A 21,802-nucleotide genomic window follows, 5' to 3' on the forward strand; every position below is an offset into this window, starting at 1 on the left:
GAAAGCGAGCTGAGCCATCTTTTAAATCAGTGGTAGCAGAAGCCATTTACATGTATGATATCCAAACTGTTGTACTCAGATAAAAATATTTAGTCTACATTTTCATAGGAACCTGCATTACATTGTCTCAATGCATACCCCAGTCCTATTTTCATGTTAGAAGAGTGGCAACTTTTCTCTGAATGATCTGGTAACCAATGTTTAATATTTAACATATAATTAATGACATGGATCACATGCTGTTAGTAGGAAACAGAAATGTTCTCGCCTGTTACACCACATTCAGAAAAACAATGTGGGATATGGTGCTATCTGTATGCGTGTCTGGGGGCACCACCTTTTAGGAAAAATTTTTATTACTTCTGTAGGTACTAGCCATACCGTAGAGGGCATCTGGGATAAAAAAAAATGACATCCCTTAACCCATTCTTTAGGGGCTATGTATACACCCTGTGAAAAGTGATCTTATCAATACAGCACCTAATGATCAGTCCAGTCACCAGGAACATTACTTTGGATGATTAAAATATTTTTAAGCATGATTGTATTCACTTTAAATCACACATTGTTTTTCCATGACAGTAGTTTATGTTGCTCTACACCAAGAGTCTTTTCTGGCCCCCATGTTCTGTTTTATGTAAGGGATCTGCAGGGTCTAGAAAGACAAAGACATGTATAGGCAGAATGGAGCTGGAGGCAAATCTCTTTGGAGTTAAGCATCTCCTTCTCTCTGAGACTTAAGCAGGAAACGTTCATGTTGCTAGGCAACACCTAACAGAACTAAGTAAACAATGAGGGCTAAACATTCTTTAGCCAATGGCTGATGTATCTGACAGACATTCCAGTTGGAACCTTAGACTCAGAATAGTCTAAAAGTAGATGAATGTGACAATAACATAAACATAAAAATTACTCCTTGTATATGTGGATTTAAATTCCATTGTAGGTAAGACCTAAAGAAACAAAAATACCGCATAAGTAATAATTATACAAAACTGGTTGGCAAATACATATTCTAAATCATACATCATAAAAACTGTATGTCTGAAATTGTACACAGAGGAAGAACTGTTCTGGGGATGCAGAATGCCAGAAGGTAGCTAAATCTTTCATTGTGGTAAAAAAAAATACATCATTAAACCCCCCCAAAAGTGGATAGTTATCATGTTTCCCTTTAAGTAACATCCAGCTTTAAGAAAGGGCTTTACAAAAATTATTTGATATTCATTTGATTTGTTCTTTCTATTTGTATAGTAAGCGACCGGGTGGCTGGGTAGTCATTATCTGATAATGTATCCAATTTACGCTTCAAGTCAAAATGTGTTTTTTTGTCCTATAAGTAAACGGAGAACAATATGCAAATAAAATAAACGTTGATTTTATTATGAAGTGATATACAGTTAGATAAATATGTCTGACTTTAGGCGATCACTTATTGTTGGTAGGAGTGATGACAGTATCTTCACACAGACACTGAATGAATTAGATTTGCATAACTGCAAGTTTTGGTTTTTCCTGAGATGCCATCACAAGTTGCTGAAAATACCGGGCAAGAATGGGTGAAGGAACTTCCGCAATCTGTAAAATAAAGGATACATGGTAATTATACGAGGACTGTCACTCCTGCCATAAGGTTGGTCAGCAGGAAGCTAGAGACGCCGGCTCCTGCTAACAGAGCAGACCCGGGCTGTCAAAAGATGCCCCGACCCCAGCGTACACTCGCTGGGATGAAAACAATAGGATGTACTATTATGTCCTCTGTCATCTGTTTTATAAGATAGTAATGATACATCCTAAGGTCCGGTTAATTGCAACAAAATGAGAAAAAAAGTTTCAATGTTTAACTAGATTATTGCATACAATGCTGTATTTTATGAAGAACAAATATTTTTTTCCATGGGGCTCTCTCTTTAAACTGGGCTTTCACTTTAAAACAGCAATACATCCTTATAGTGTTTTCATTATTAATAGAATTCCAGGGGAAGCAACATTTGGTAAACAAAACATGTCATGTGTTGGCCAAGTTCAGGCTGCACCCAGAACACTTATCTCCCGAAATCTAACTGAAAGCAGGTCGGGGCAACCAGCACAACAGAAGCACCGTTATTATTATTATTCGCTAGGATAGCTAACGTCTGCAAGAAAAGAATACAATGGCCACTCAACTCACAACCTTGATGATGAGCTACTGTGCATGCAAAGGAAGACTACGTTATTACAGTAAGGGAATCAAGTAGGGAGGAGAAATACAAAAGCTATATTTTGGAACTCAAAAAATTAATGCGTGCAAAGGTCTTCGTACTATAAAATGCACTGGTGGCACATTCAAAACAGCTCCCATTAAAAGTTTAAGGCACAAAGGGTTCCTTTAAACATCATTTGGCTACGGTCATCATCTGTGTGCATCGCAGCCATTTTATTGCGACCCTAGTACGATATAACGGTAGTATTATTGCTTTGTGTTTTGATGGTACGTCCAGGTGTTTGACATCGGTTTTTACTGTGCCCTCACAGCTGTCAGTCTTTCAGGTTTTGTTTGAGAAAACCGACAGATGTATCTGTAGAAGATAACAGTCTAAAACCGAAAGAAAAGAAAAGTTTGAGGTCTGTTCAGCCCCCACCTGGTTACGGAGATCCTTCAGATGAACCTTCCTGCTGGGACTTCTCTTCAGTTGATGGATGGACACCGCTCGCTGGTGGGTCTGAGCTTGCTTCCGACTTACGATAAAAATAAAAACAAACAGCACACAATTATCTAACAGCAAGCAGCAGCCGCAGATACTTCAAAGGAGAGTTTTCTGACTCAGACACTCTTAATGGAGGAAGCTATTTTTTTTTTAATCACTGTACAATTAACCCTTCATAAAAAGGTATAATCTTTAACTATTTAAATAATGCAAAACTACAGTGAATTAAATAATAATGACTAAAATGATTGCCAGTTTACGGCTAAGGGTCTGATGATCAGTGGCATCACGGAACCCAGATAAACTATGGCTCAACACAAACGCCCAACCCAGACATAAGAGTGACATTACATTCAACCTTTTCAGCTAATAGGGGCTCATGGTGCATATGGAAATCCAAAGAGAACCACTTAAATACAGGTGCTGGGTGAGAATTTTCATCCAGCTGTTCTCTTTAATACAGCCGACACACAAGGCAAACAACAACTCCAAACTCCTATCAGATGTCTGCATGGTTTTGTAGTCAAATGAAATGTTAAGATAATTGGGGACAGGAAACAAACAGTCCTGCCCTTTTACTTCCCTGCCTGCCCTAACCATATGTAAGTAAACTCTTTAATGACATGTTTTTCCTGGTATGGTATACAAAGAAGGTTGCCAAAGCACATTATGCTATCCAACTCTTAAAGTGTAAACCTGTCTGAAAGCAGCTTGAGATGATAGTTTGGTCGATGTTCTGTCCCAACAGTAGAAATGTAAGAGACGAGGTTTAGACTTCACTAAATAATGCCCTTGGATTAATTGGCATATGTTAAGTCTGTGGGATAGGAGTACAAATACTCCATAAAAAAACCAAAACAGCTTTACTGTCCAGCGTATCCACCAGAAAAAGACACTGCCCACCTCTTCACTGGAAACGGTAGTTTATTCCAGCATAAACCAGAACCCGTGCATATACTATATTGGGATGAAATGGAGTCCTGGGATTACTTGCACCAATATACGAGTGTTGGCGTCTACGTCTGGTTTCGTGAAGTGCCAGCCATTATATACATTTTATTATCCATCCAGTGTGGCTGCTAATGGCCTTGAAATAATAATCCGAAGCAGCAGCAGAGATTATCCAGTAAATTAATATTCTCAAAGCTGAAGAACACCAAAATAAATCTGTTGTGAGGCAGTCTGTGGCCATACACTGCTTTAATCCTGTACAGGTAGAATAATACATTTTTCCATTTATTACGCAAGTAAAAATGAACATTTTTAGTAAATGTTAGCCAAGAACTTGACTCCCTAATGCTAATGTTGGACCTACAAGCTTACCTTTTCACCTTCCTTTTTAGTGGACTTCTTTTTCTTCCCGCCATCCTTCCATAAAGATTCCAGGTTTACATAGGCTTGCAGGCTTTTGTCATAGAAGATTGTGCCGGTATCCTGAAGATGAAACAGACTGTTATGTTATCATATCATGATGGTTTGGCCTGGATGTAATTTAGCATCGGGGTGCAGTAAGATATTTATAAGAAACATATTACACTCCTATTTCCTGTCTTTTCTGCTCTCCTTCCTGACTGCCTGGAAATCTATCAGCACATAAATATTTATAACGTATTTTACAGCCAGCGAAGAAAACATGAGATAGAGTTCTGAATGCCCATAGACTCAAAACATGTTAAACAGAAATATCACGAGCTTGAGATGAGTAACTGAACTGTCCAACATAAGTTACCCTGAAGCCCCTCGTCTATTGAAGAACTTCAACTTCCATTAAACTAATCCATAGGAGACCAGTCTAACAACCTTTACAGGTTCCCATGGTAGGGTTGGCTGAAGGTCTATAAAGATGCGTGCTCCTTAATAGCTTGGACTTTATTACTTGTATAGTATGGAATTAGTTATTCATTTATATAGCCCATAAGTAGTGCATCACAAGAAAATGTGGAGGCCCTGCTCAAATAATCTTACAATCTGGAAGCAGGTGGGTTATATTAAATAAATTGCGAAAGTGATTGAGGTTGATGCACAACGGTATTGCAGGACATGCATTGTTTAAACAAATTGTATTATTTAGATGTATGAGTAAGACGAGTAAGAGGAGCAAGACGGTACGGTGGGAGACACCAGGAACGTGGCACGGCAGTGGTAGGTAAGAGGAGATGAGTTAAACAGTCAGTCGATTGCCTTCCCTGAGAAGGTTGGTTTTGAAAGACTAGACAGAAGAGGAAAGTCTGATAATCTACGATGGGGCATTCCGAAGGATCGAGGTGGCCCTTGAGAAGCATTGTATAATATTTGTTTCACAAAAAAAAGAGAAGACACTTGGTTGAATCTTTATATTTATCTGTTATCTAAGTGGGCAACTTTTAGATTAATGAGGCAAATCATTTTCTTCCATAAATCAACTGCCTTATTAGATTTTGACATTGATTCAAAGTAAAGCTAACCTCACTGTCAATTAAATCTGAACACGAACAAAATACCACTGTGAACCAACGCTTATGCGCTCTAGCAAAGGGAACAATTGCTATTTTGTTTGTCACAGGATAATGTGCACAAAGCCCTCTTCATTCCAAATCAATGGGATGCATAAAACCCACTTGGAAGTGAAATATGCGAAGTATTAATCACTCGGAGCCTCTGTCTTGATTACTTAATCATGCGGGAGATTGACTCATTCATACTGTGGTTACATACGGAAGGTTTTTATGTAAAAGTACACGAAAGATTACTTTTTATTTCCTCTCCTGGAAATTAATTATATGATAACAAAATGAAATATATCGATACTACATGTAAAGAATACAAGGCCTGCCTCACTGATGCCACAATTGAAGTATTTATACCATTTGCTTCTAAGGATTGCTCAAAGCAAATCTGGTAGCTCTATACCAAGCAGATTCCGGTTTAGCAGCCAGGACCAGATTTTTATTCCAGGGACAGAGGCCACTTTTGCCATCACACGTGTAACATAAATACATTGGATAAGTTAGGATGATAAGCAGTCGGACTATGACACAAGTGCTCTGAGCTTGTATGGGATTGTACAGGGCAGCCAGTCAGCAATTCCTCCCCACTCATTGCCGGGCAAGCACTGGAGTTGATCGGCACAAAAGTATAGCAAGTGTCAGGAGACTAAAAATATCTGGCGGGCAGGTAAATGCATATAGGGGGATTTTGCTTAATCCTCCCATGCGTTTGCAAGGGGGACACCATGTACATTTTAAGATACCTCTCAGCTACCATATGCATTAATATGCTACTACAGGGGCGTCCAACATGCGGCCCGCGGGCCAAATGCGGCCCGCGAGACCTCGAGGTGCGACCCGCGTAAGATCGGCAGCCAGGGCAACCGATCTTACGCGAGCCGCACCTCAAGCCCTGCTACTTACTTGTGGGAGGGACTTCTGGACTGCACACAGAGGAAGCGGAGTTCACGTGACATCCTACTTCCTCTGTGCTTTAGCAGAGAAGGCAGAGGGAGGCCGCGCCCCCTGCTGAAGTCTGTAAGCGGCATCGAGGAGCTGCCTTGCAGGTAAGGAGGTGGGGAGGGTGTTTGAATGAGTGTGTGTGATTGAGGGAATGAATGATTATATGAATAAATGAGAGTGTGTGTGTGTGATAGCATGGATGTGTAAGTGCTGGAACCTAGGCATGATGGGACTGTGATTGCTGTTAGCAATCACACTCCTATCATGCCAAGTCAGCCAGTACATGCTGAAACCTGGCCAGCTGCCCCCCTTGTGTATTGATGCTGCCAGCAGTATGGGGTCTGCACTTACAGCCACCCTGTACCAGCATGTACTTGCTGACTTGGCATGATAGGAGTGTGATTGCTAACAGCAATCACAGTCCCATAATGCCTAGGTTCCAGTATTTACTGGATGGATGTGTAAGTGCTGGAACCTAGGCATGATGGGACTGTGACTACTGTTAGCAATCACACTCCTATCATGCCAAGTCAGCCAGTACATGCTGAAACCTAGCTAGCTGCCCCCCTTGTGTAGTGATGCTGCCAGCAGTGTGGGGTCTGCACATCACTTACAGCCACCCTGTACCAGCATGTATTGGCTGACTTGGCATGATAGGAGTGTGATTGCTAACAGCAATCACAGCGAGCACAGTCCCATCATGCCTAGGTACCAGCATTTACTGGTTGCCTGCATTTACTGGTTGCCAAGTCATATTGCTAATTTTGTCCAATTGTGTGTTACCTACTTTTATTAAAAATGTGAGTTTTTATTATTATTTTTAAAGGTGGGGGTCATTTTCGGTTTTGGCTAAGTGAACCCTGAATGTTTTGGTCCAGAATTTTCATTTTAGTTCATCCCTAGAATAAATCTAGGGAATCCTGAATTTGTAGTCGCAAAACTTTCTAGGCCCAGAAATCAGTGAGAGGAAAAGTAAAGGTTTTGTGTCATTTTACTTTATTTTAATCTGCATATTTTATTAAAGGCCATATTTTTTGTCACAGTGAAAAATGAGTGCGGCCCGCGCACGTATACAATTCTGATGAAGTGGCCCACTGCAGAAAAAACTTGGACACCCCTGTGCTACCATATCCATCATGGCTTTGGAAAAAAGCTTTGGAAGTTGCCCTTTTTGACCAGGCCTCCCCGACGTAAACTATACATCCCGATAACCAAATGGTAAAATTTCAGTACCACATTTTACTCTACAATACAAATATTTATTTGGGTTCACTAAACAGTGACAACGCAGGGGTAATGTATCCTCGAGAAAGAACAAACATTTGCTGATGCAGTAGAAGAAAATCTCTAGCGGTTCATTTATATTAAAGTGCAATACCGTGGCTTTATTGTAATAATGGGAATTTAATTGAGCAGCAGCTGGTCAATCCTATGGATTTTCCCATCCATTTCATTCTTTACCAAGGGCAGTTTAGTAAAGTTAAAATGTTCACTGTAAAGAAAGACTGAATAGATGATTATGTGAATTTTAATATTGAGTGCTTTTAAGATCCACATCTTACCAGAGATAAGACAAATTACCGTATTTGCTCGATTATAAGACGAGGTTTTTTCCAGAGCAAATGCTCTGAAAAATACCCCTCGTCTTATAATCGGGGTCGTCTTCTCAGACCCCCCAAAAAATGTCTGCTGGGGCCATGCTGCTTACCGGTCGCGAGCAGCGTCTCTTCTGTTAGAAGCAGGAGGACAGGAAGCTTGCAGCGTCCTCACAGAGCTCTATCTCCCCCTCCCTCCTCTGGGGGCGGGGCCAGAGAAGTTGCTCTACAGCCGGTCCCCTGCAGAAGTCTTCAAGTGAGAGATCTGCAGTTCAGGTAAGGGGGTGGGGGAGGGTTTTTGGGTAAGTATGTGTGATTAACGTGTGTTTAATGTGTGAAGTATGTGTGATTAATGGAATGAATGAGTATTTAAATGTGTTTGTGTGTGATAGCATGGATGTGTAAGGGGGGTGGGGGTTGTAGCATGGCATAGGGAGGCTGTAATCCCACTACTATCATCCCCAGGTTCCAGCATGTACTGGCTGCCTTGGCTTGATAGGAGTGTGATTGCTGTTAGCAGTTTGATATAGATATATATATATATATATATATATATCTATATCAAACTGCTAACAGCAATCACACTCCTATCAAGCCAAGGCAGCCAGTACATGCTGGGTTAAAAGGCATATCATGGGGCTGAGTGGCATATAGGGGGTTAAAATGCATTTCTGGACCTCCAGAAATGCATTTTAACCCCCTATATGCCACTCAGCCCCATGATATGCCTATATACCTCCAGAAATGCATTTTAACCCCCTATATGCCACTCAGCCCCATGATATGCCTATATACCTCCAGAAATGCATTTTAACCCCCTATATGCCACTCAGCCCCATGATATGCCTTTTAACCCCCTATATGCCAGAGTGGCATATAGGGGTATAAGGCATATCATGGGGCAGAGTGGCAAATAGGGGGGTATAAAGCATTTCTGGGGGCAGAGTGGCATAACTGGGGGGAGGCAGGTTGGCAAATAAAAGGAAATTTAAAAAATATATTTTTCTCAATCATAGCTTTTATTAAACATGAAAAAATAATTTACATGAATTAATATTTACTGGTAAAACTTTTTTCCTATAGGGTCGTCTTATATTCAGGCTTTTTGTTTTTTTCCTAAATTAATATTTTGATTTTGGGGGGTCGTCTTATAATCGGGGTCGTCTTATAATCGAGCAAATACGGTATATTCTTGTTTTATTGGATGTATTTGTACCAATAAACATCAATTAAACTAGAGGAAGAAAACACACACATGTTTTTGCATGTTAGATTACCTTTGCAATGGTGGCTGCCTGTTGTGGGTAGTAAAGAGAAGCACCTATTCCCATAAAGCCAAGGGGGTAGATCACCTTCTTTATTCTGGAACCTAAAGGGTAGGCAGAAACGGTTTATTTGGCAGGGTACCAAAACAGACAAGTGATCTGTATCAGCAGCTATAATGCTGGCAAACTTTTTCATTTCTCTGCAAATGCACATTGCTAAGGTACAAAAAGCACCAGATGTACTGGAGAAGTATTTCGATTTTACGTATTTGAACACATAAAAAAGAATAGCTTGGTCTGTTTCGATTTGGTACAATGTCTGCCTGAAAGAACAGTATGTTCTACCACAAAAATTCAACGGCACAAATACTTTGATCTCTCGAAAATTATTTTAAAAAAATTATGTCTTTCCTTAGTACGTCTAAGTAGATCATAACTGTTGTGCCATCTCCCCAACATCTTTAATGGGATCATGCGTGTATTGGATACCGCTTACAGAGGAACAGGTACTTTCCACCTTTCATGTGAAAATCTATGGCGTTCATAATTTCAGCTCTGTGCGTCCAGATATCTTCTGTACTTTGTACTCTATGCAATACCTGAATACTGACAGTACTGAACCATGGACCATGGGGGCACTTTTAAATAATTAAGTAGCATTCAATTAATATTTCACTAACCTCTGGCAAGAAACAACCCAATTAGTCCAGCAAATCCAATTATGCCAAGTCTCGGATAGAAGCCTGGAGGTGCATCCTTCAGATATTCATAAGACGCTACACAGAAGAAGAAGAAGAAGAAGAAGAAAAGTTTATGATTACTGCTATTGATGAGCCAAATATTAGGGAGGAAAACATCAAATCATAGCCACAGTTAGAGTAGTTCTTTTTCTCTGCTCGTCTACATCATTCAAGAAAATAAAAGAACCTTCCGTGCCTTAAACATATTATGGAACAGGTTCATTAATCTTAAGGAAAAGCATGTTTCATAGGTAGTAACACTGGTAACTTGTTTTTCTTTTTCCCAAACACTAATGGTTACCTTTGGAGTGATCCACCGCTGTTTCTACTTTAGGCTTGACTGTGGAGTAAGTATCCTGTTCATAACAACAAGGAAATATTATTAGGACTCTAGTTCAGTTTCCCATTCACCTGCCTACCATGGCCTAAAATGAATGCACTTTTGCATCTCAGTGGTTTATTTGCTAAAGCAGGAATTGGCCAGAAAGTTTCAGGAAAGTTTTAAATTACATTTACTATGCCTTATGGCTAATTTCTCTGCATGAAGGGCTGAGCTGGCTCTGCATAATGCATTATGCATGGTTCCCACAGCGAGGTGGCTTTAATGAAAGCCAACTCATTTAAATATTCTTTATCCAGGTCACCCAGGTTATTCTTGGAGCTTAAGTTCACTGAGGTTGGCTCTTCACAATATAAACTGATGTCCGTTGCAACTCTCCTGCAAACTCCCTCATATACCAACATGTTGCGACCCCAACAAATTAAGGTTCTTCCTCTCAGTATCCATAACTTGGAGATCTAAGAAGACAGAACACGGATGGTCCGAGTGTGTGGCTTGGATAAAGCATCTTCTACTGAAAGGCATATTATAATGTATGCTGTAATGATATCACAATAAGTAGTTAACAACACATCTAGGTTCTATGCAGCGGTATATTCTTTGTGTTACTCCTTTGACAAAGCATACAGTTTACAATGATACAATCATACGATACTAGAATACAAAATGCACCAGAGGCTTATTAATAATACATTAATAGAAAGGCAGAGTCCATTGTAAGATTACTATTAAAACTATTAGCTTTATCTACAGCCTGATTAAAAACATACTATTATGATCATGAGTCATCAGTAGTTGAGTACTTCATTAAAAATTTACTAAAAAAATGGAGCAAATTCCCATGGCACATACGTGTCGGTGATTTAACAGTATCACAAATATCTTTATTAAACATTATTTTTAGGATGGCTGTTCATGAGCTGTTGTGGCCCACACAGACCGTCTTCATAAAATGTGAATTTGTTGTGTGCCAGTCGTTCAAGGATATTTTATCTTTCCATTTTATTTTATCATGCTATATTTTAATTACTTTATGTCCACCTGATTGTTCTGTACCATGTATATCAGATACACCATTAGCCTACATTACTGTTACAATAGAGTGACATTAAAAATGAACAGTAAAATTAAAACCATCAATAAGATTCATACACATTAAGATATACTTGTATGGGAGAAGAACTATTAGGAGGTTGAGGGTGGAATGAGATGGAATGAGAAAGACACTTTGTAGGCCCTAGACTGTTTCACTGTTAAAATCCAGATGAAATCATCCGCCTCTTAACCTTCTTAATGTGTCTGAGCCAAGTCCTCACCGAAGCCAGAAGACTTAACACGAGGAAAGCAGAACCTGCTCAAGAAAGCAGAAAGCTACAAGCACTGGGTGGGTGAAGGACTTCAGATGCCACAAGGGTAACACCAAGTTTCACATTGATTAGATCCTCGGCAAGCAATTGCAGGTATAGAGCAACCAAATAACACACAAACCCAGCTTTGCAGGTTTATATGTAAACTCAGCATTGAAGGTATAGATTAAATAATACAAATTTCACACATAGATCACAGGTTGCACATTCCAAAAGCCTGTCCTGGAACAGATATTGCACACATAGGACTTGCCCAGCACCCAGGTGCTGCACATCAGGTAGAAAACAAGGAGTTTAAACAAAAATAAAATACAAAACAAAAAACACTCCTGTTTTTTTCTTACTGCATTTGTTTAAGTTTGGGAGAGAGAGACTGGGAGAGAACAAATGCTACCAATAAAGACACTACCCCAGTTGTTTTGATTGTGGGCACTATCCATACGAGTATCATTGTTAATTATTCTTGCCATTTGATATCACAATAGGGTTTATTCACTAAATTGGGAGTTGTCGGCACAGTTGAACATGTCAACTCCCTCTCTCTGCATTATTGACCCCAGTGAGTTTCTCCTGCCCTGGCCCTGGGTAATTTATAGGTAATGTGAGAGATTTCCTAAAACTGCCCCCACTAATGTAATTACATTACACGGGATCAGCTTAGTCCTTCCTGCAGGGGATGGACTTTCCTAATCCAAAGTGATATCAGGCAGCTGAAACATTCAACTCTCTTGAAAACTCCTTTTTGAAACAGACCCCAGTGTTTGTCTTCGAGTATGTTTGCGGACTGGGGACCTAACAACTCATTCAAGGAATGGGAAATGGAAACTTGAGCCAGATGTTCTCAAGTATCATGTTGCATTGGATATCAGCTCACTCTATTTACCCCTTCACTACACTTTGAACTTCATCCGCCTCATGTTTCTTCTTGTTCCTCTGTCTTAACTACTACTGACAATGGCATGTTTGCTGACAAAGTCTCCAGATCCTGCCTCTTGAGGGTCTGCCCCGTGTTACATTATCATGTGTTGACCCCATTATAGTGGGGTGTAAGGACTAAAATAGATAATGTGATCAATGGAGGAGAATATTTTCTTAGTGTTTGTTCATTGTCACCTCCACGTACAAAGAGGGATTGGACAGTATTTGTATTAGCTTTCTTTTTTCAACTAACCTTTAACTTTCCACAAGCTCAGCCAAGCAATCTTGTTTTCTACACATCTCAGTTATTCATTACACAAGAGTAATATTTAACCAGGACGACAAAAATATTGGTTTAGGCACCAGAAATAGACAGAGAGATCCTTGTGAAACGGGATGAGGGCTTCGGGACTGTAGAGTCTTCTTCAGCATTGTTGGAGAAGTGGACTCTGGAGGCAAATATCATCTATGTAGAATTTTTTAATTCATGACACAGAGACAGTGTTGACCCTACTCCGTCTGCACGGGCTTTTCATTTAATGCATCAAAATAACGGGATTATCCCCATAATTTTGATATGTTTTCTTTTAGAAACAACAGTTTGCTAATAAACTTTACGGGGCCTTAGTTAAAGGTGATTCCTTAAAGGTTCTTTATCTCATACCTGCTTTACACTGCGTCTTTCACTGATGCTTTTTAATGTTACTTGACTATTTACACTATTAAAATAAAAAAAGAAATGTCTACTTGTGTAATGCTGTACCTGAAGCCAGTCGGTATACGGTGCTACTGAATGTCTCAGCCACGAGATTCCCTCTTCCAGTTGTGTCTGTTTGTTTTCAACATATTTGGTTTCTTGGACTGGACTGGAGTACAGAGAAAGCTGCAAGAAGATACAGAAGTAATTTCATAAAAAAAAAAAAAAAAGACGGTGACAATATAGTTGTATTGTGATATATAACTGATCATTGTGTAATTAGTGATGGTCCATGAGTTTTTAATATATATTGTAATATATCACTGATGCTCATACGAGTTTGCAGCATGCAAAAGACTCGCGTTCAATTCTTTCTGCTTTAAAGACCAAGGACTTTTTCTACTCATTTTCAGGTAATTTAAAAACAAGCTTAAACAGCCAATTATGCCTCTAGAAAATGACATTTTATTAGATGTGGCACACGTACCAAGTATTTACTGGAAAGCAGAACCCCCAAAAACCACAGTACAATGTGATTAATCCCCAAAAACCACAGTACAAACGCTAAGTAGATGTGTACTGGTGTACATGGAATTCCTTTACCGCACTAAGTATACTTGTTATTTAGAGCCCTTCGTACCATGTGATCTCTGAATGATTGACCAAGCAACCTGAAGAAGACAGGTAACCAGGTTTCCTTCAATTCTAAACATATCTTTTATAAATATGCATGCAAAGCCTTAGCGTCTGTTGTCTCTGATATTTTGTACACTTTGTTACTGGCAAAATATCAGAGAAGCTAATGAACCATATTTCCAGTAAACCTGTTTTTTTTGTTTAATGTGAATAAGAATAAACAGTGCTTATGCTAAGAAGCTTGGGTGTACATTGCACTGTACAACACTAGCAGATACACCATGTTCTAAAGTAGTTGTTTACAACCAAGTTAATCAGAAGAACCATTAAGCATATACACGGATGCACAGAGAAATACCATAGTTATTTCATAGGGTATGGAGCTACATAGGTCTGGTGGTGCACAGTGGTTTTTAAGGGGTCTTGTCTATAGAGTTCATTTTAAAAATAAGAAATCAATTCAGTACTTCAAGCAAACAAATAGGTCGGGAATAAATAAAAGTCTTTAAAGGTGTTAATGCCCAACAATTTGTGACAGTAGACAGAATCAGTAAAAAACGGCAGTGTCACGTGTTAAGACACGCTTATCTCTGGACCTATACATATGTTTGAAACTTGGCCAGCACCTCAGATGGATGATTTTGTTTGCTCTTCACTCTCCAAGTAAACAAGGATCTCAGCCGGTAGCTTTTAATGTCTTGTGCAGAGCCATATGGCTTTCATTACCTCTTCCACTTTTACTAGTGCTTTAGGGGTTGTCTTCTCCTCGCTGGAAGCATGCACACGGAGGGCTACAAAGCTTAGGCTTGCCGGAGCAGCCACCAGTCTCAGCACCTGTTCAAATTAAATGATAAAAATAAATTCAATAGCAAATCAATGATCCTGTATTCGCAAGTCATTAAAGCTGTAATAAACGCTTTGGACCATTTGTTGTCTTCGAGCATAATTTACAAATGCCCACAGTAGTATTTCCTGGTGTCCGGATTGAAAATGCAGGCAACCCTTAGAATATTCCTTCTGTACTGGTTCATGTTAACTCTGTATATCATCAACACTCTGCTACTGTAATAACACTACGGAATCAGCTTTTATAAATGTAATCCTACGTGATATTCTGCCATTGCATTTTCCTGTAGCAGCTGCTGGGTTCTGTATTGGATCTTTGACCAATAGTGAAGATGTAAGAATTAAATAAGAGCTTACTTTTTAAGGCAGCCTATTTTAACGGTTCACCTGGATCCTCACAGATCACACTACACCACTGATACATGATATCAAAAAATAAACTGTATTTAGGGTAATCAGGTATATGGTACCCGAATAATGTTGAAAAACGGTTAAAGGGGTCTTGATGACCTTGGAAGAAGAAGGATAAGATGGATAAGTATAGGCTGAACCTTACATACATGGTATAATTTAAATTGAATAATTAGTCAGTTTTGTAGCGCAAAAGCTTATATATATTTTTAACTATTACTGCAAAGAATTTTACATTATGATCCATTCCTAACTACCCGCACCCTCTTTATGTTTCTTTCCAATATTGTTTTACCGGTCTCCCTATTTTCTCACAATCTAAGTCAAGGTCGGTTCCAGCCCCAAAACAGTGTTGCAATGCTGGGATACGAGCGGGCATACACCAAATATACCAACACAATTCCAAATTTATTATACAACATAACAAAGAAGGGGAAAAAAAACCTGATAACCTTAAGCTAAAGAATAATTATTTGTGGGCAGGAAGTAAGGTCGCAGAAAGATCAGACGGGAATAATATGATACGCATATTTTGACGTGTTTTTCTAGCTCTTCAAAAGAAATGCTTTGACAGTACTTTGTTCCCAGCATTGACAGACTTCCTATTTAACGAAAAGAATAAATATATTATTTGCTCAATCACACCAGACTATTCAGTAATATAATCAGCACCACCTTCCTTCCTGTCTGCGAATCTTAGAAAGGGGGCTCGTGTTCCTCCGATGTCAAGTAAAACGATTCCAAAAGTCAGCTGTAACTGGAATACTCCGCCACTGTCTGCAGATCCAGCCTCGTGTGTGGGAGTTCTTGGCAGCCGCGCAAAATCAAGGATGTTGGTTTCTCTTTATCCATGGTTTGTGGCACAACAAAAACCTAGGCTAGCAACCGGCACATTAATAGATCAGGTTTCCACCACTAAAAGTCTGTGTTTAACTCGCCCTATTGCCTATATCTAAATAACTACATTTTTTTTACGGAAAGGAAACAAAGTCTAAAGTGAAGGCCAAGAAATACTGAGAAACCGTTATGACATCACACGCCCATATGCTAAATCACACACCATCTGCACAAGTTGACTTAATACTGTCCAGATGGCTTCTTCGTAGTATACAGTGGATATAAAAAGTCTACACACCCCTGTTGAAACGCCAGGTTCTTGTGATTTTTCCACCTTTAATGTGACCTATAACAAGGACAATTCAATTGCAAAACAAACTGAAATCTTTGAGGGGAAAAAACCTGGTTGCATAAGCGTGCACACCCTTACATTAATACTTTGTTGAAGCACCTTTTGATTTTATTACAGCAATCAGTCTTTTTGGGTACGAGTCTATTAGCATGGCACAGCTTGACGTGGCAATATTTGCCCACTCTTCTTTGCAAAAGTACCCCACAGATGTTCAATTGGATTCAGGTCTGGGCCATTCCAAAATGTTAATCTTATTCTGGCGAAGCCATGCTTTTGTGGATTTGGATGCGTGCTTTGGGTTGTTGTCTTGCTGAAAGGTGAACGTCCTCTTCTTCTTCACTTTCCTAAAGGACGCCTGAAGGATTTGTGCCAAAATTGCCTGGTATTTGAAACTGTTCATAATTCCCTCAACCCTGACTAAGACCCCGGTTCCAGCTGAAGAAAATCAGCCCCAAAGCATGATGCTGCCACCACCATGCTTCACCGTGGTTATGGTATTCTTGGGGTGATGTGCAGTGTTGTTTTTGTGTCAAACATACCTTTTGGGATTATGGCCAAAAAGTTCAACCCTGGTTTCATCAGACCATTACACATTTTCCCACGTGCGTTTGCGGGACTTGATGTTTGTTTTTGCAAACTTTAGCCGGGCTTGGCTGTTTTTCTTTGTAAGAAAAGCCCAATCATATGAAGAATACGGGAGATTGTTGTCACATGTAGCACACAGCCAGTACTTGCCAGAAATTCCTGCAGTTCCTGTTGCAGTAGGCCTCTCGTAAGCCTCCCTGACCAGTTTTCTTCTCGTCTTTTCATCAGTTTTGGAGGGACGTCCAGTTCTTGGTAATGTCTCTGTGGTTCCATATTGTCTCCACTTGATGATGATGTCTTCATTGTGTTCCATGGTATATCTAATGCTTTGAAAATTATTTTGTACCCTTCTCCTGACTGATATCTTTCAACAATGAGATCCCTCTGATGCTTTGAAAGCTCTCTGCGGACCATGGCTTCTGCTCTAAGATGCAACTAAGCAAATGTCACGTAAATCCTCATTTTTTAAAATCACAAGAACCTGGCATTTTAACAGGGGTGTGTAGACTTTTTATATCCACTGTATGCTATGACATTTTACATTTTATTGGTTGTTTTTTTTTTATATAAAAGGTATACATGTGTTTAGATCTATAACTCTGGTAACCAAGAAGATTGTACGATAATAATAAAACATAAATCGGAAATTGATGTCACACTAAAGTTGTTGCGTATTCCGTTCCACAGACGAAAGGCAATAAACACAATCCAGTCACGTGATCCGAGCCTCAAACTAAAAACACTGAGTCTATTCAGCAGCAAGTGCATGGAAAATACCAGACGGGGCAGGAGACGTTCACTTGGAAAGAAAACAGTTTTGATTTGTGTTCATTTTTCACGAGCACATAATGAAATTCGAGATTACGGTCATAAGCAGAAACAAAACATGGCCTTGGGCAAATGTTATGTGAAATGAACAGCTAGATTAGAGCGGATGTAAAACAAGTAGCAGAGATCATTTCTACAGTCCAAAATTAAATAGAAGAGAGACGGGGGGGCACATTACTTTTGCAAAACACACATCCTAATACTAATACAGGTCCTTTCACCCTGCTTTACATCCTGTGTTTTAACGAAGGCGCCCTTGTACTGAAGATGAAAAACCAGGGCACAGATAATGTAAGCGCTGGTGCTTTGCAAACGGTCTTCTGTATAAATTGGGTGACAGGAAGCATCTTAAACAAGCAATGTCCTATCCAGGGGAGTCACGGGTTCAGCTACTTGATGTCACCATGCATTACGAAGGCTGACCCTAGTGAATTTCTGCTGCTGGAAGAGCTTGGTGGGTCCTGTATAAGGCATAGTTAAATTAGCACCCAATGAATTGTGCGTTATACAGGGTTTACTTATTCTAAATAGTAGGAAAAGTAGCAAAGTTGAAACCAGACTCTCCTACCAACTCTCCATTTAGTGAATAAACCCCACAGACTGACCTTTATGCTACAAGGGACCATCCCTAACCGGTTTCTCCTGCAAAAAGAGCTGAGCTCTACCTAGTTTAAAAATACAAGCCATCGTTAGAACTGAAGCTCACTGCGGTTGGCCCTTTGTTAATGTATGGTGAAGATGAAGCTGGATGACAAAAATAATGTCAAGTTTTTTTTGGGGGGTTTATATTAATTTGGGAAAAAACTTGCAAATTGTTACATACAGGATATATATATATATATATATATAATGTCAAGCAGTAGTTTCTTAGTTTATCATCATTGTAGTGTATACGGTATTACTCAGCAGTAAATTCACACAAATAATTCTTTCAGATAATAAACCTTATTTAGTTCACTGTTCTCATCAGTATCTTGGTTCAACTACACTACAGCTCACACACTTACAAACCAACAAAATAATAAAACAAATAAAAAAAACTAGGCTGACTACAAAGACCAGATGTTAGCAGATGACAGCAAGAGAATGTGAAGAACATGTAATAAAGGGCATTATTACTCCCGTAAATCACATGTTCCGTATACTGTATATGGGGGAAAAGAAACGGCATAGAATACCCCAGCTACAGCAAATTCATAGAAGGAACAAGTTAACTGAGCCACGAAAACAAGGCTGGGATAAACAGAGAAGTGGGCTCGCACTGTATATCACCTATATATACCATTGTACAGCGCTACGGAATTTGATGGCGCTATTTAAAACAATAAATAATATACCCACAACCAATGAGTCTGGAATACGCACAAAGCACTTGTGTCTTAAAGACGTCTGAAAGGACTGTTTCTAAAGGTACCTGAAAACATTGTTTTTTCCCTCTGTTTTTAATGTTTTCCGTGTGGGACTCATTCCCTTCACATTACGTGGTGCTGGTACCTTTATTGTATTGTTTATATATATATAATGTGTGCTGCATTCCCAGGTATACACCTTAATTGCCTGGTCTATTTTCACTGCAAACAAATACAAATATGTTATAGATAAACACTGTGTTTTTGTAAATGGCTTCCAAAACAAGCATTGAGTTCAACAGTAATGGTAAGGTTAGATTTTTCCCAAAGCACTTACTGCCCCCTAGTGGCTAAGCAAATAGCTTCAGGAAACTAGAAGAAGGAAACTCCGGTTCCAGACCCGAATCCTCCGGGTCGCGGAAGCGGGGTCTTGACACGCCCCGCTCCCTGCCCATTTTTTCCTTTACATGCGGGTGTTTCCCGCTGCCGTCAGCGGGACTGGCCACCGACGTCAGTGTGCAGTCCTGGCCGCATCCCGCAAGGGAAGGCTCCGGGTAGCCAGAGCCGAGAAGCTCCTAGCTATGCCGATCTGCTGCTCCAGCACGAAACAAATGATGACTATACCTGAGATCTGTTTTCATACATGGCATGTGTTCAGGATGCCTTCCTATGCAGAAGTGAGAACGATCCATTGCATATGACTCCATTTTCTCTAGGGCTAAATTTGGCTATATTAATGTTTATTATTGTGTAGGCTTCCGTCTTGCAGTTGCCCTTTAGGACGTACCTGTACGTCCTGACCTTTTTTGCTGTAGTAGGGACATCTCTTTGCCACGGCACAGGAGATGCAGCTGTCTATTGACATAAGATAATATGTACAGATGTGACCCTCTTGAACATAAAAAAATGTATGTGGGGTATTACTGTAAACAGGGGATGTTGCCGAACATAATAACTTTAATATTTCTTTCTATTCTAGTCTTTTTAATATCACTAATTATTTTACTATGTATTTCTATGACTTTTAAAAGATGTATAATAATATGTGTGGGCACATCAAATATATAGCATTGTCCAAAACGTCTTGGTATGCTGAAGGGGACATGCTAAGCTTCTAACTGTTTGGGAACAGTTTGGCGCAGGCCCTTTTCTATTCCAGCATGACTGTGCCTCAGCCTACAAAGCAAGGTCAATAAAGACATGGTGGGATGAGTAGGGTGTAGAAGAACTTGACCAGCCGCACAGAGCCCTGACCTCGACCCCATCGAACACCTTTGGGATTGGGAGCCAGGTCTCACAAATGCTCTACTGGATGAATGGGCAAAAATTCCCCCGGAAACACTCCAAAAGGCCAGCGGAAGCTGTTATCGCTGTAAGGGGGACCAACTACATACAGTATTAACCTCTATGTATTTAGAATGTGATGTCATTAAAGTCCCTGTTGGGGTAATGGCCGGGTGTCCCAATACTTTTGTTCATATAGTGTATGTTTGATGTAGACAATGCTGCTCCTAGGCAATGCCTTTGGTGCCTTCCCCACCAAGATAAGATTGTCCCCCCTTACTTTCTAACCCCATACCAGCCTACATAGTGAATATGCTCAAGAAATAAAAATGTATTTGTAATGCAGGTGAAGCACACAGAAAGCATTCGGGGGTCTATTTACAAAAGGTAGAGTCGTGGTGCCAAGTCCTGGACTTTACTATACAGTGTAAAGGTTCAACCATAGTGACCTTCTGCTGCATGAAGAACTTGGCCGGCCCTGTATATTGTATAATAAAATCAATGAGATTTCTCTTGAGACTCCTCACCGCAGAGGTATACATTATGCAGGGACCAGCTCAGCCCCTCTTGCTGGAGAAGCCCGGCAACGATAGTCCTTCCTAATGAAGAGTCAAGTGAGGGAGTTGAAAACACAACTCAGCTCCATATATACCAATAAACCTGACATGGTTCAAATGATCAACACACCCTGAAATTACACTCAGAGCTCCGTGACGCACAAAATAAACCAAAGAATCTCCAAAAGGAAGGCCAATAGAAACAGGCAGCGCTAATGATTTAATCCAAGAAACGCGCAAACTGAAGCGCCTTATATGAGGCTATAGAGCGCAAGCTAATGTGTGCCTCGGTCACTGCATACACACGGGTCACACACGAGGGACACTGCAATACCGAGCTTATTTAACCCTTACAGGCAACGGAGGCTTAAACCCTGCAAAAAGGGAGGAAGCGCGCCCCGGGCACACTACGATACACCCGCATTCATTTCTCACCTTGAACATGACAGCAGACAGGAAGGCAGGCTGCAGGAGGAAGCCAGGCCGCGTTTCCCTTAGCAACGCGTCCACTGTAGAGCACAACTTCGAGAAAGCGACGGCGACTCATGCGGGACTAACTTCCTCCACCCTTACATTAATGCATTAATAATCAACACATAATCAGAGAGTATATCATAAATACCAAGATAGCAGGTCTCTTAGGCAGATAGCACGATGTGAACGCATTGAGACAATATGCGAAACCGTCCATTACACCCACTTATTGGACATATTCCAGACGGCGTGAAAACGACTCGTCGTTACTGAGGGTTATCGGTTAGTCGAATGTTTGGAACTTTCTTTTGATTCATTATCAATAGTATGAATTCGTAATGGTTTGGACACAATGGAATAACAATGATGGATAGAAAGCGATGACAAAGTGTGGCTGAGGATAGTAAGAGTTGTGCTTGAAGATCAGCTGGAGAGCGACCTGATGATCATCCCCTGGCAGCAAACGTTTCAAATAAATTATGTATTTCACACTCTTAAGTATCATCACATCCTGAAATTGGTTTAGGGGATGCATGTAATTCTTCTAACTTACCCCAAATGTACAATTAAAAAAATGTTTTGGATCAAGTTAAAGTTAAAATTAGC

The 21,802-nt window shown here is 40.0% G+C and overlaps 1 protein-coding gene across 1 annotated transcript; it reads right to left on the reverse strand.

The window, feature by feature from the left end:
• Nucleotides 1-1,364: 1,364 nt before the first annotated feature.
• On the reverse strand, nt 1,365-21,294 carry APOO (apolipoprotein O). The gene is made up of 9 exons (XM_053457270.1): nt 21,158-21,294; nt 14,400-14,507; nt 13,104-13,223; nt 10,017-10,071; nt 9,656-9,751; nt 8,988-9,079; nt 4,011-4,121; nt 2,622-2,718; nt 1,365-1,578 (listed from the first exon to the last, which is right to left on the reverse strand). Exons 1-8 carry the CDS (start codon nt 21,164-21,166, stop codon nt 2,626-2,628), a joined length of 684 nt encoding a protein of 227 aa, XP_053313245.1. The 5' UTR covers nt 21,167-21,294; the 3' UTR covers nt 1,365-1,578; nt 2,622-2,625.
• Nucleotides 21,295-21,802: the final 508 nt, after the last annotated feature.

This window comes from Spea bombifrons, chromosome 2 (assembly GCF_027358695.1).
Source record: "Spea bombifrons isolate aSpeBom1 chromosome 2, aSpeBom1.2.pri, whole genome shotgun sequence".
In the NCBI taxonomy this organism is placed as follows: Eukaryota; Metazoa; Chordata; class Amphibia; order Anura; family Pelobatidae; genus Spea; species Spea bombifrons.

What these genes read in the sequence shown, in the direction of transcription:
- APOO (XM_053457270.1), bottom strand. An exon ending in AGGCAGCCACCATTGCAAAG is followed by an intron (nt 4,122 to 8,987) that starts GTAATCTAACAT and finishes TTTCATCTTCAG; the next exon opens with GATACCGGCACAATCTTCTA. An exon ending in CTAAAAAGGAAGGTGAAAAG is followed by an intron (nt 2,719 to 4,010) that starts GTAAGCTTGTAG and finishes TTTTATCGTAAG; the next exon opens with TCGGAAGCAAGCTCAGACCC.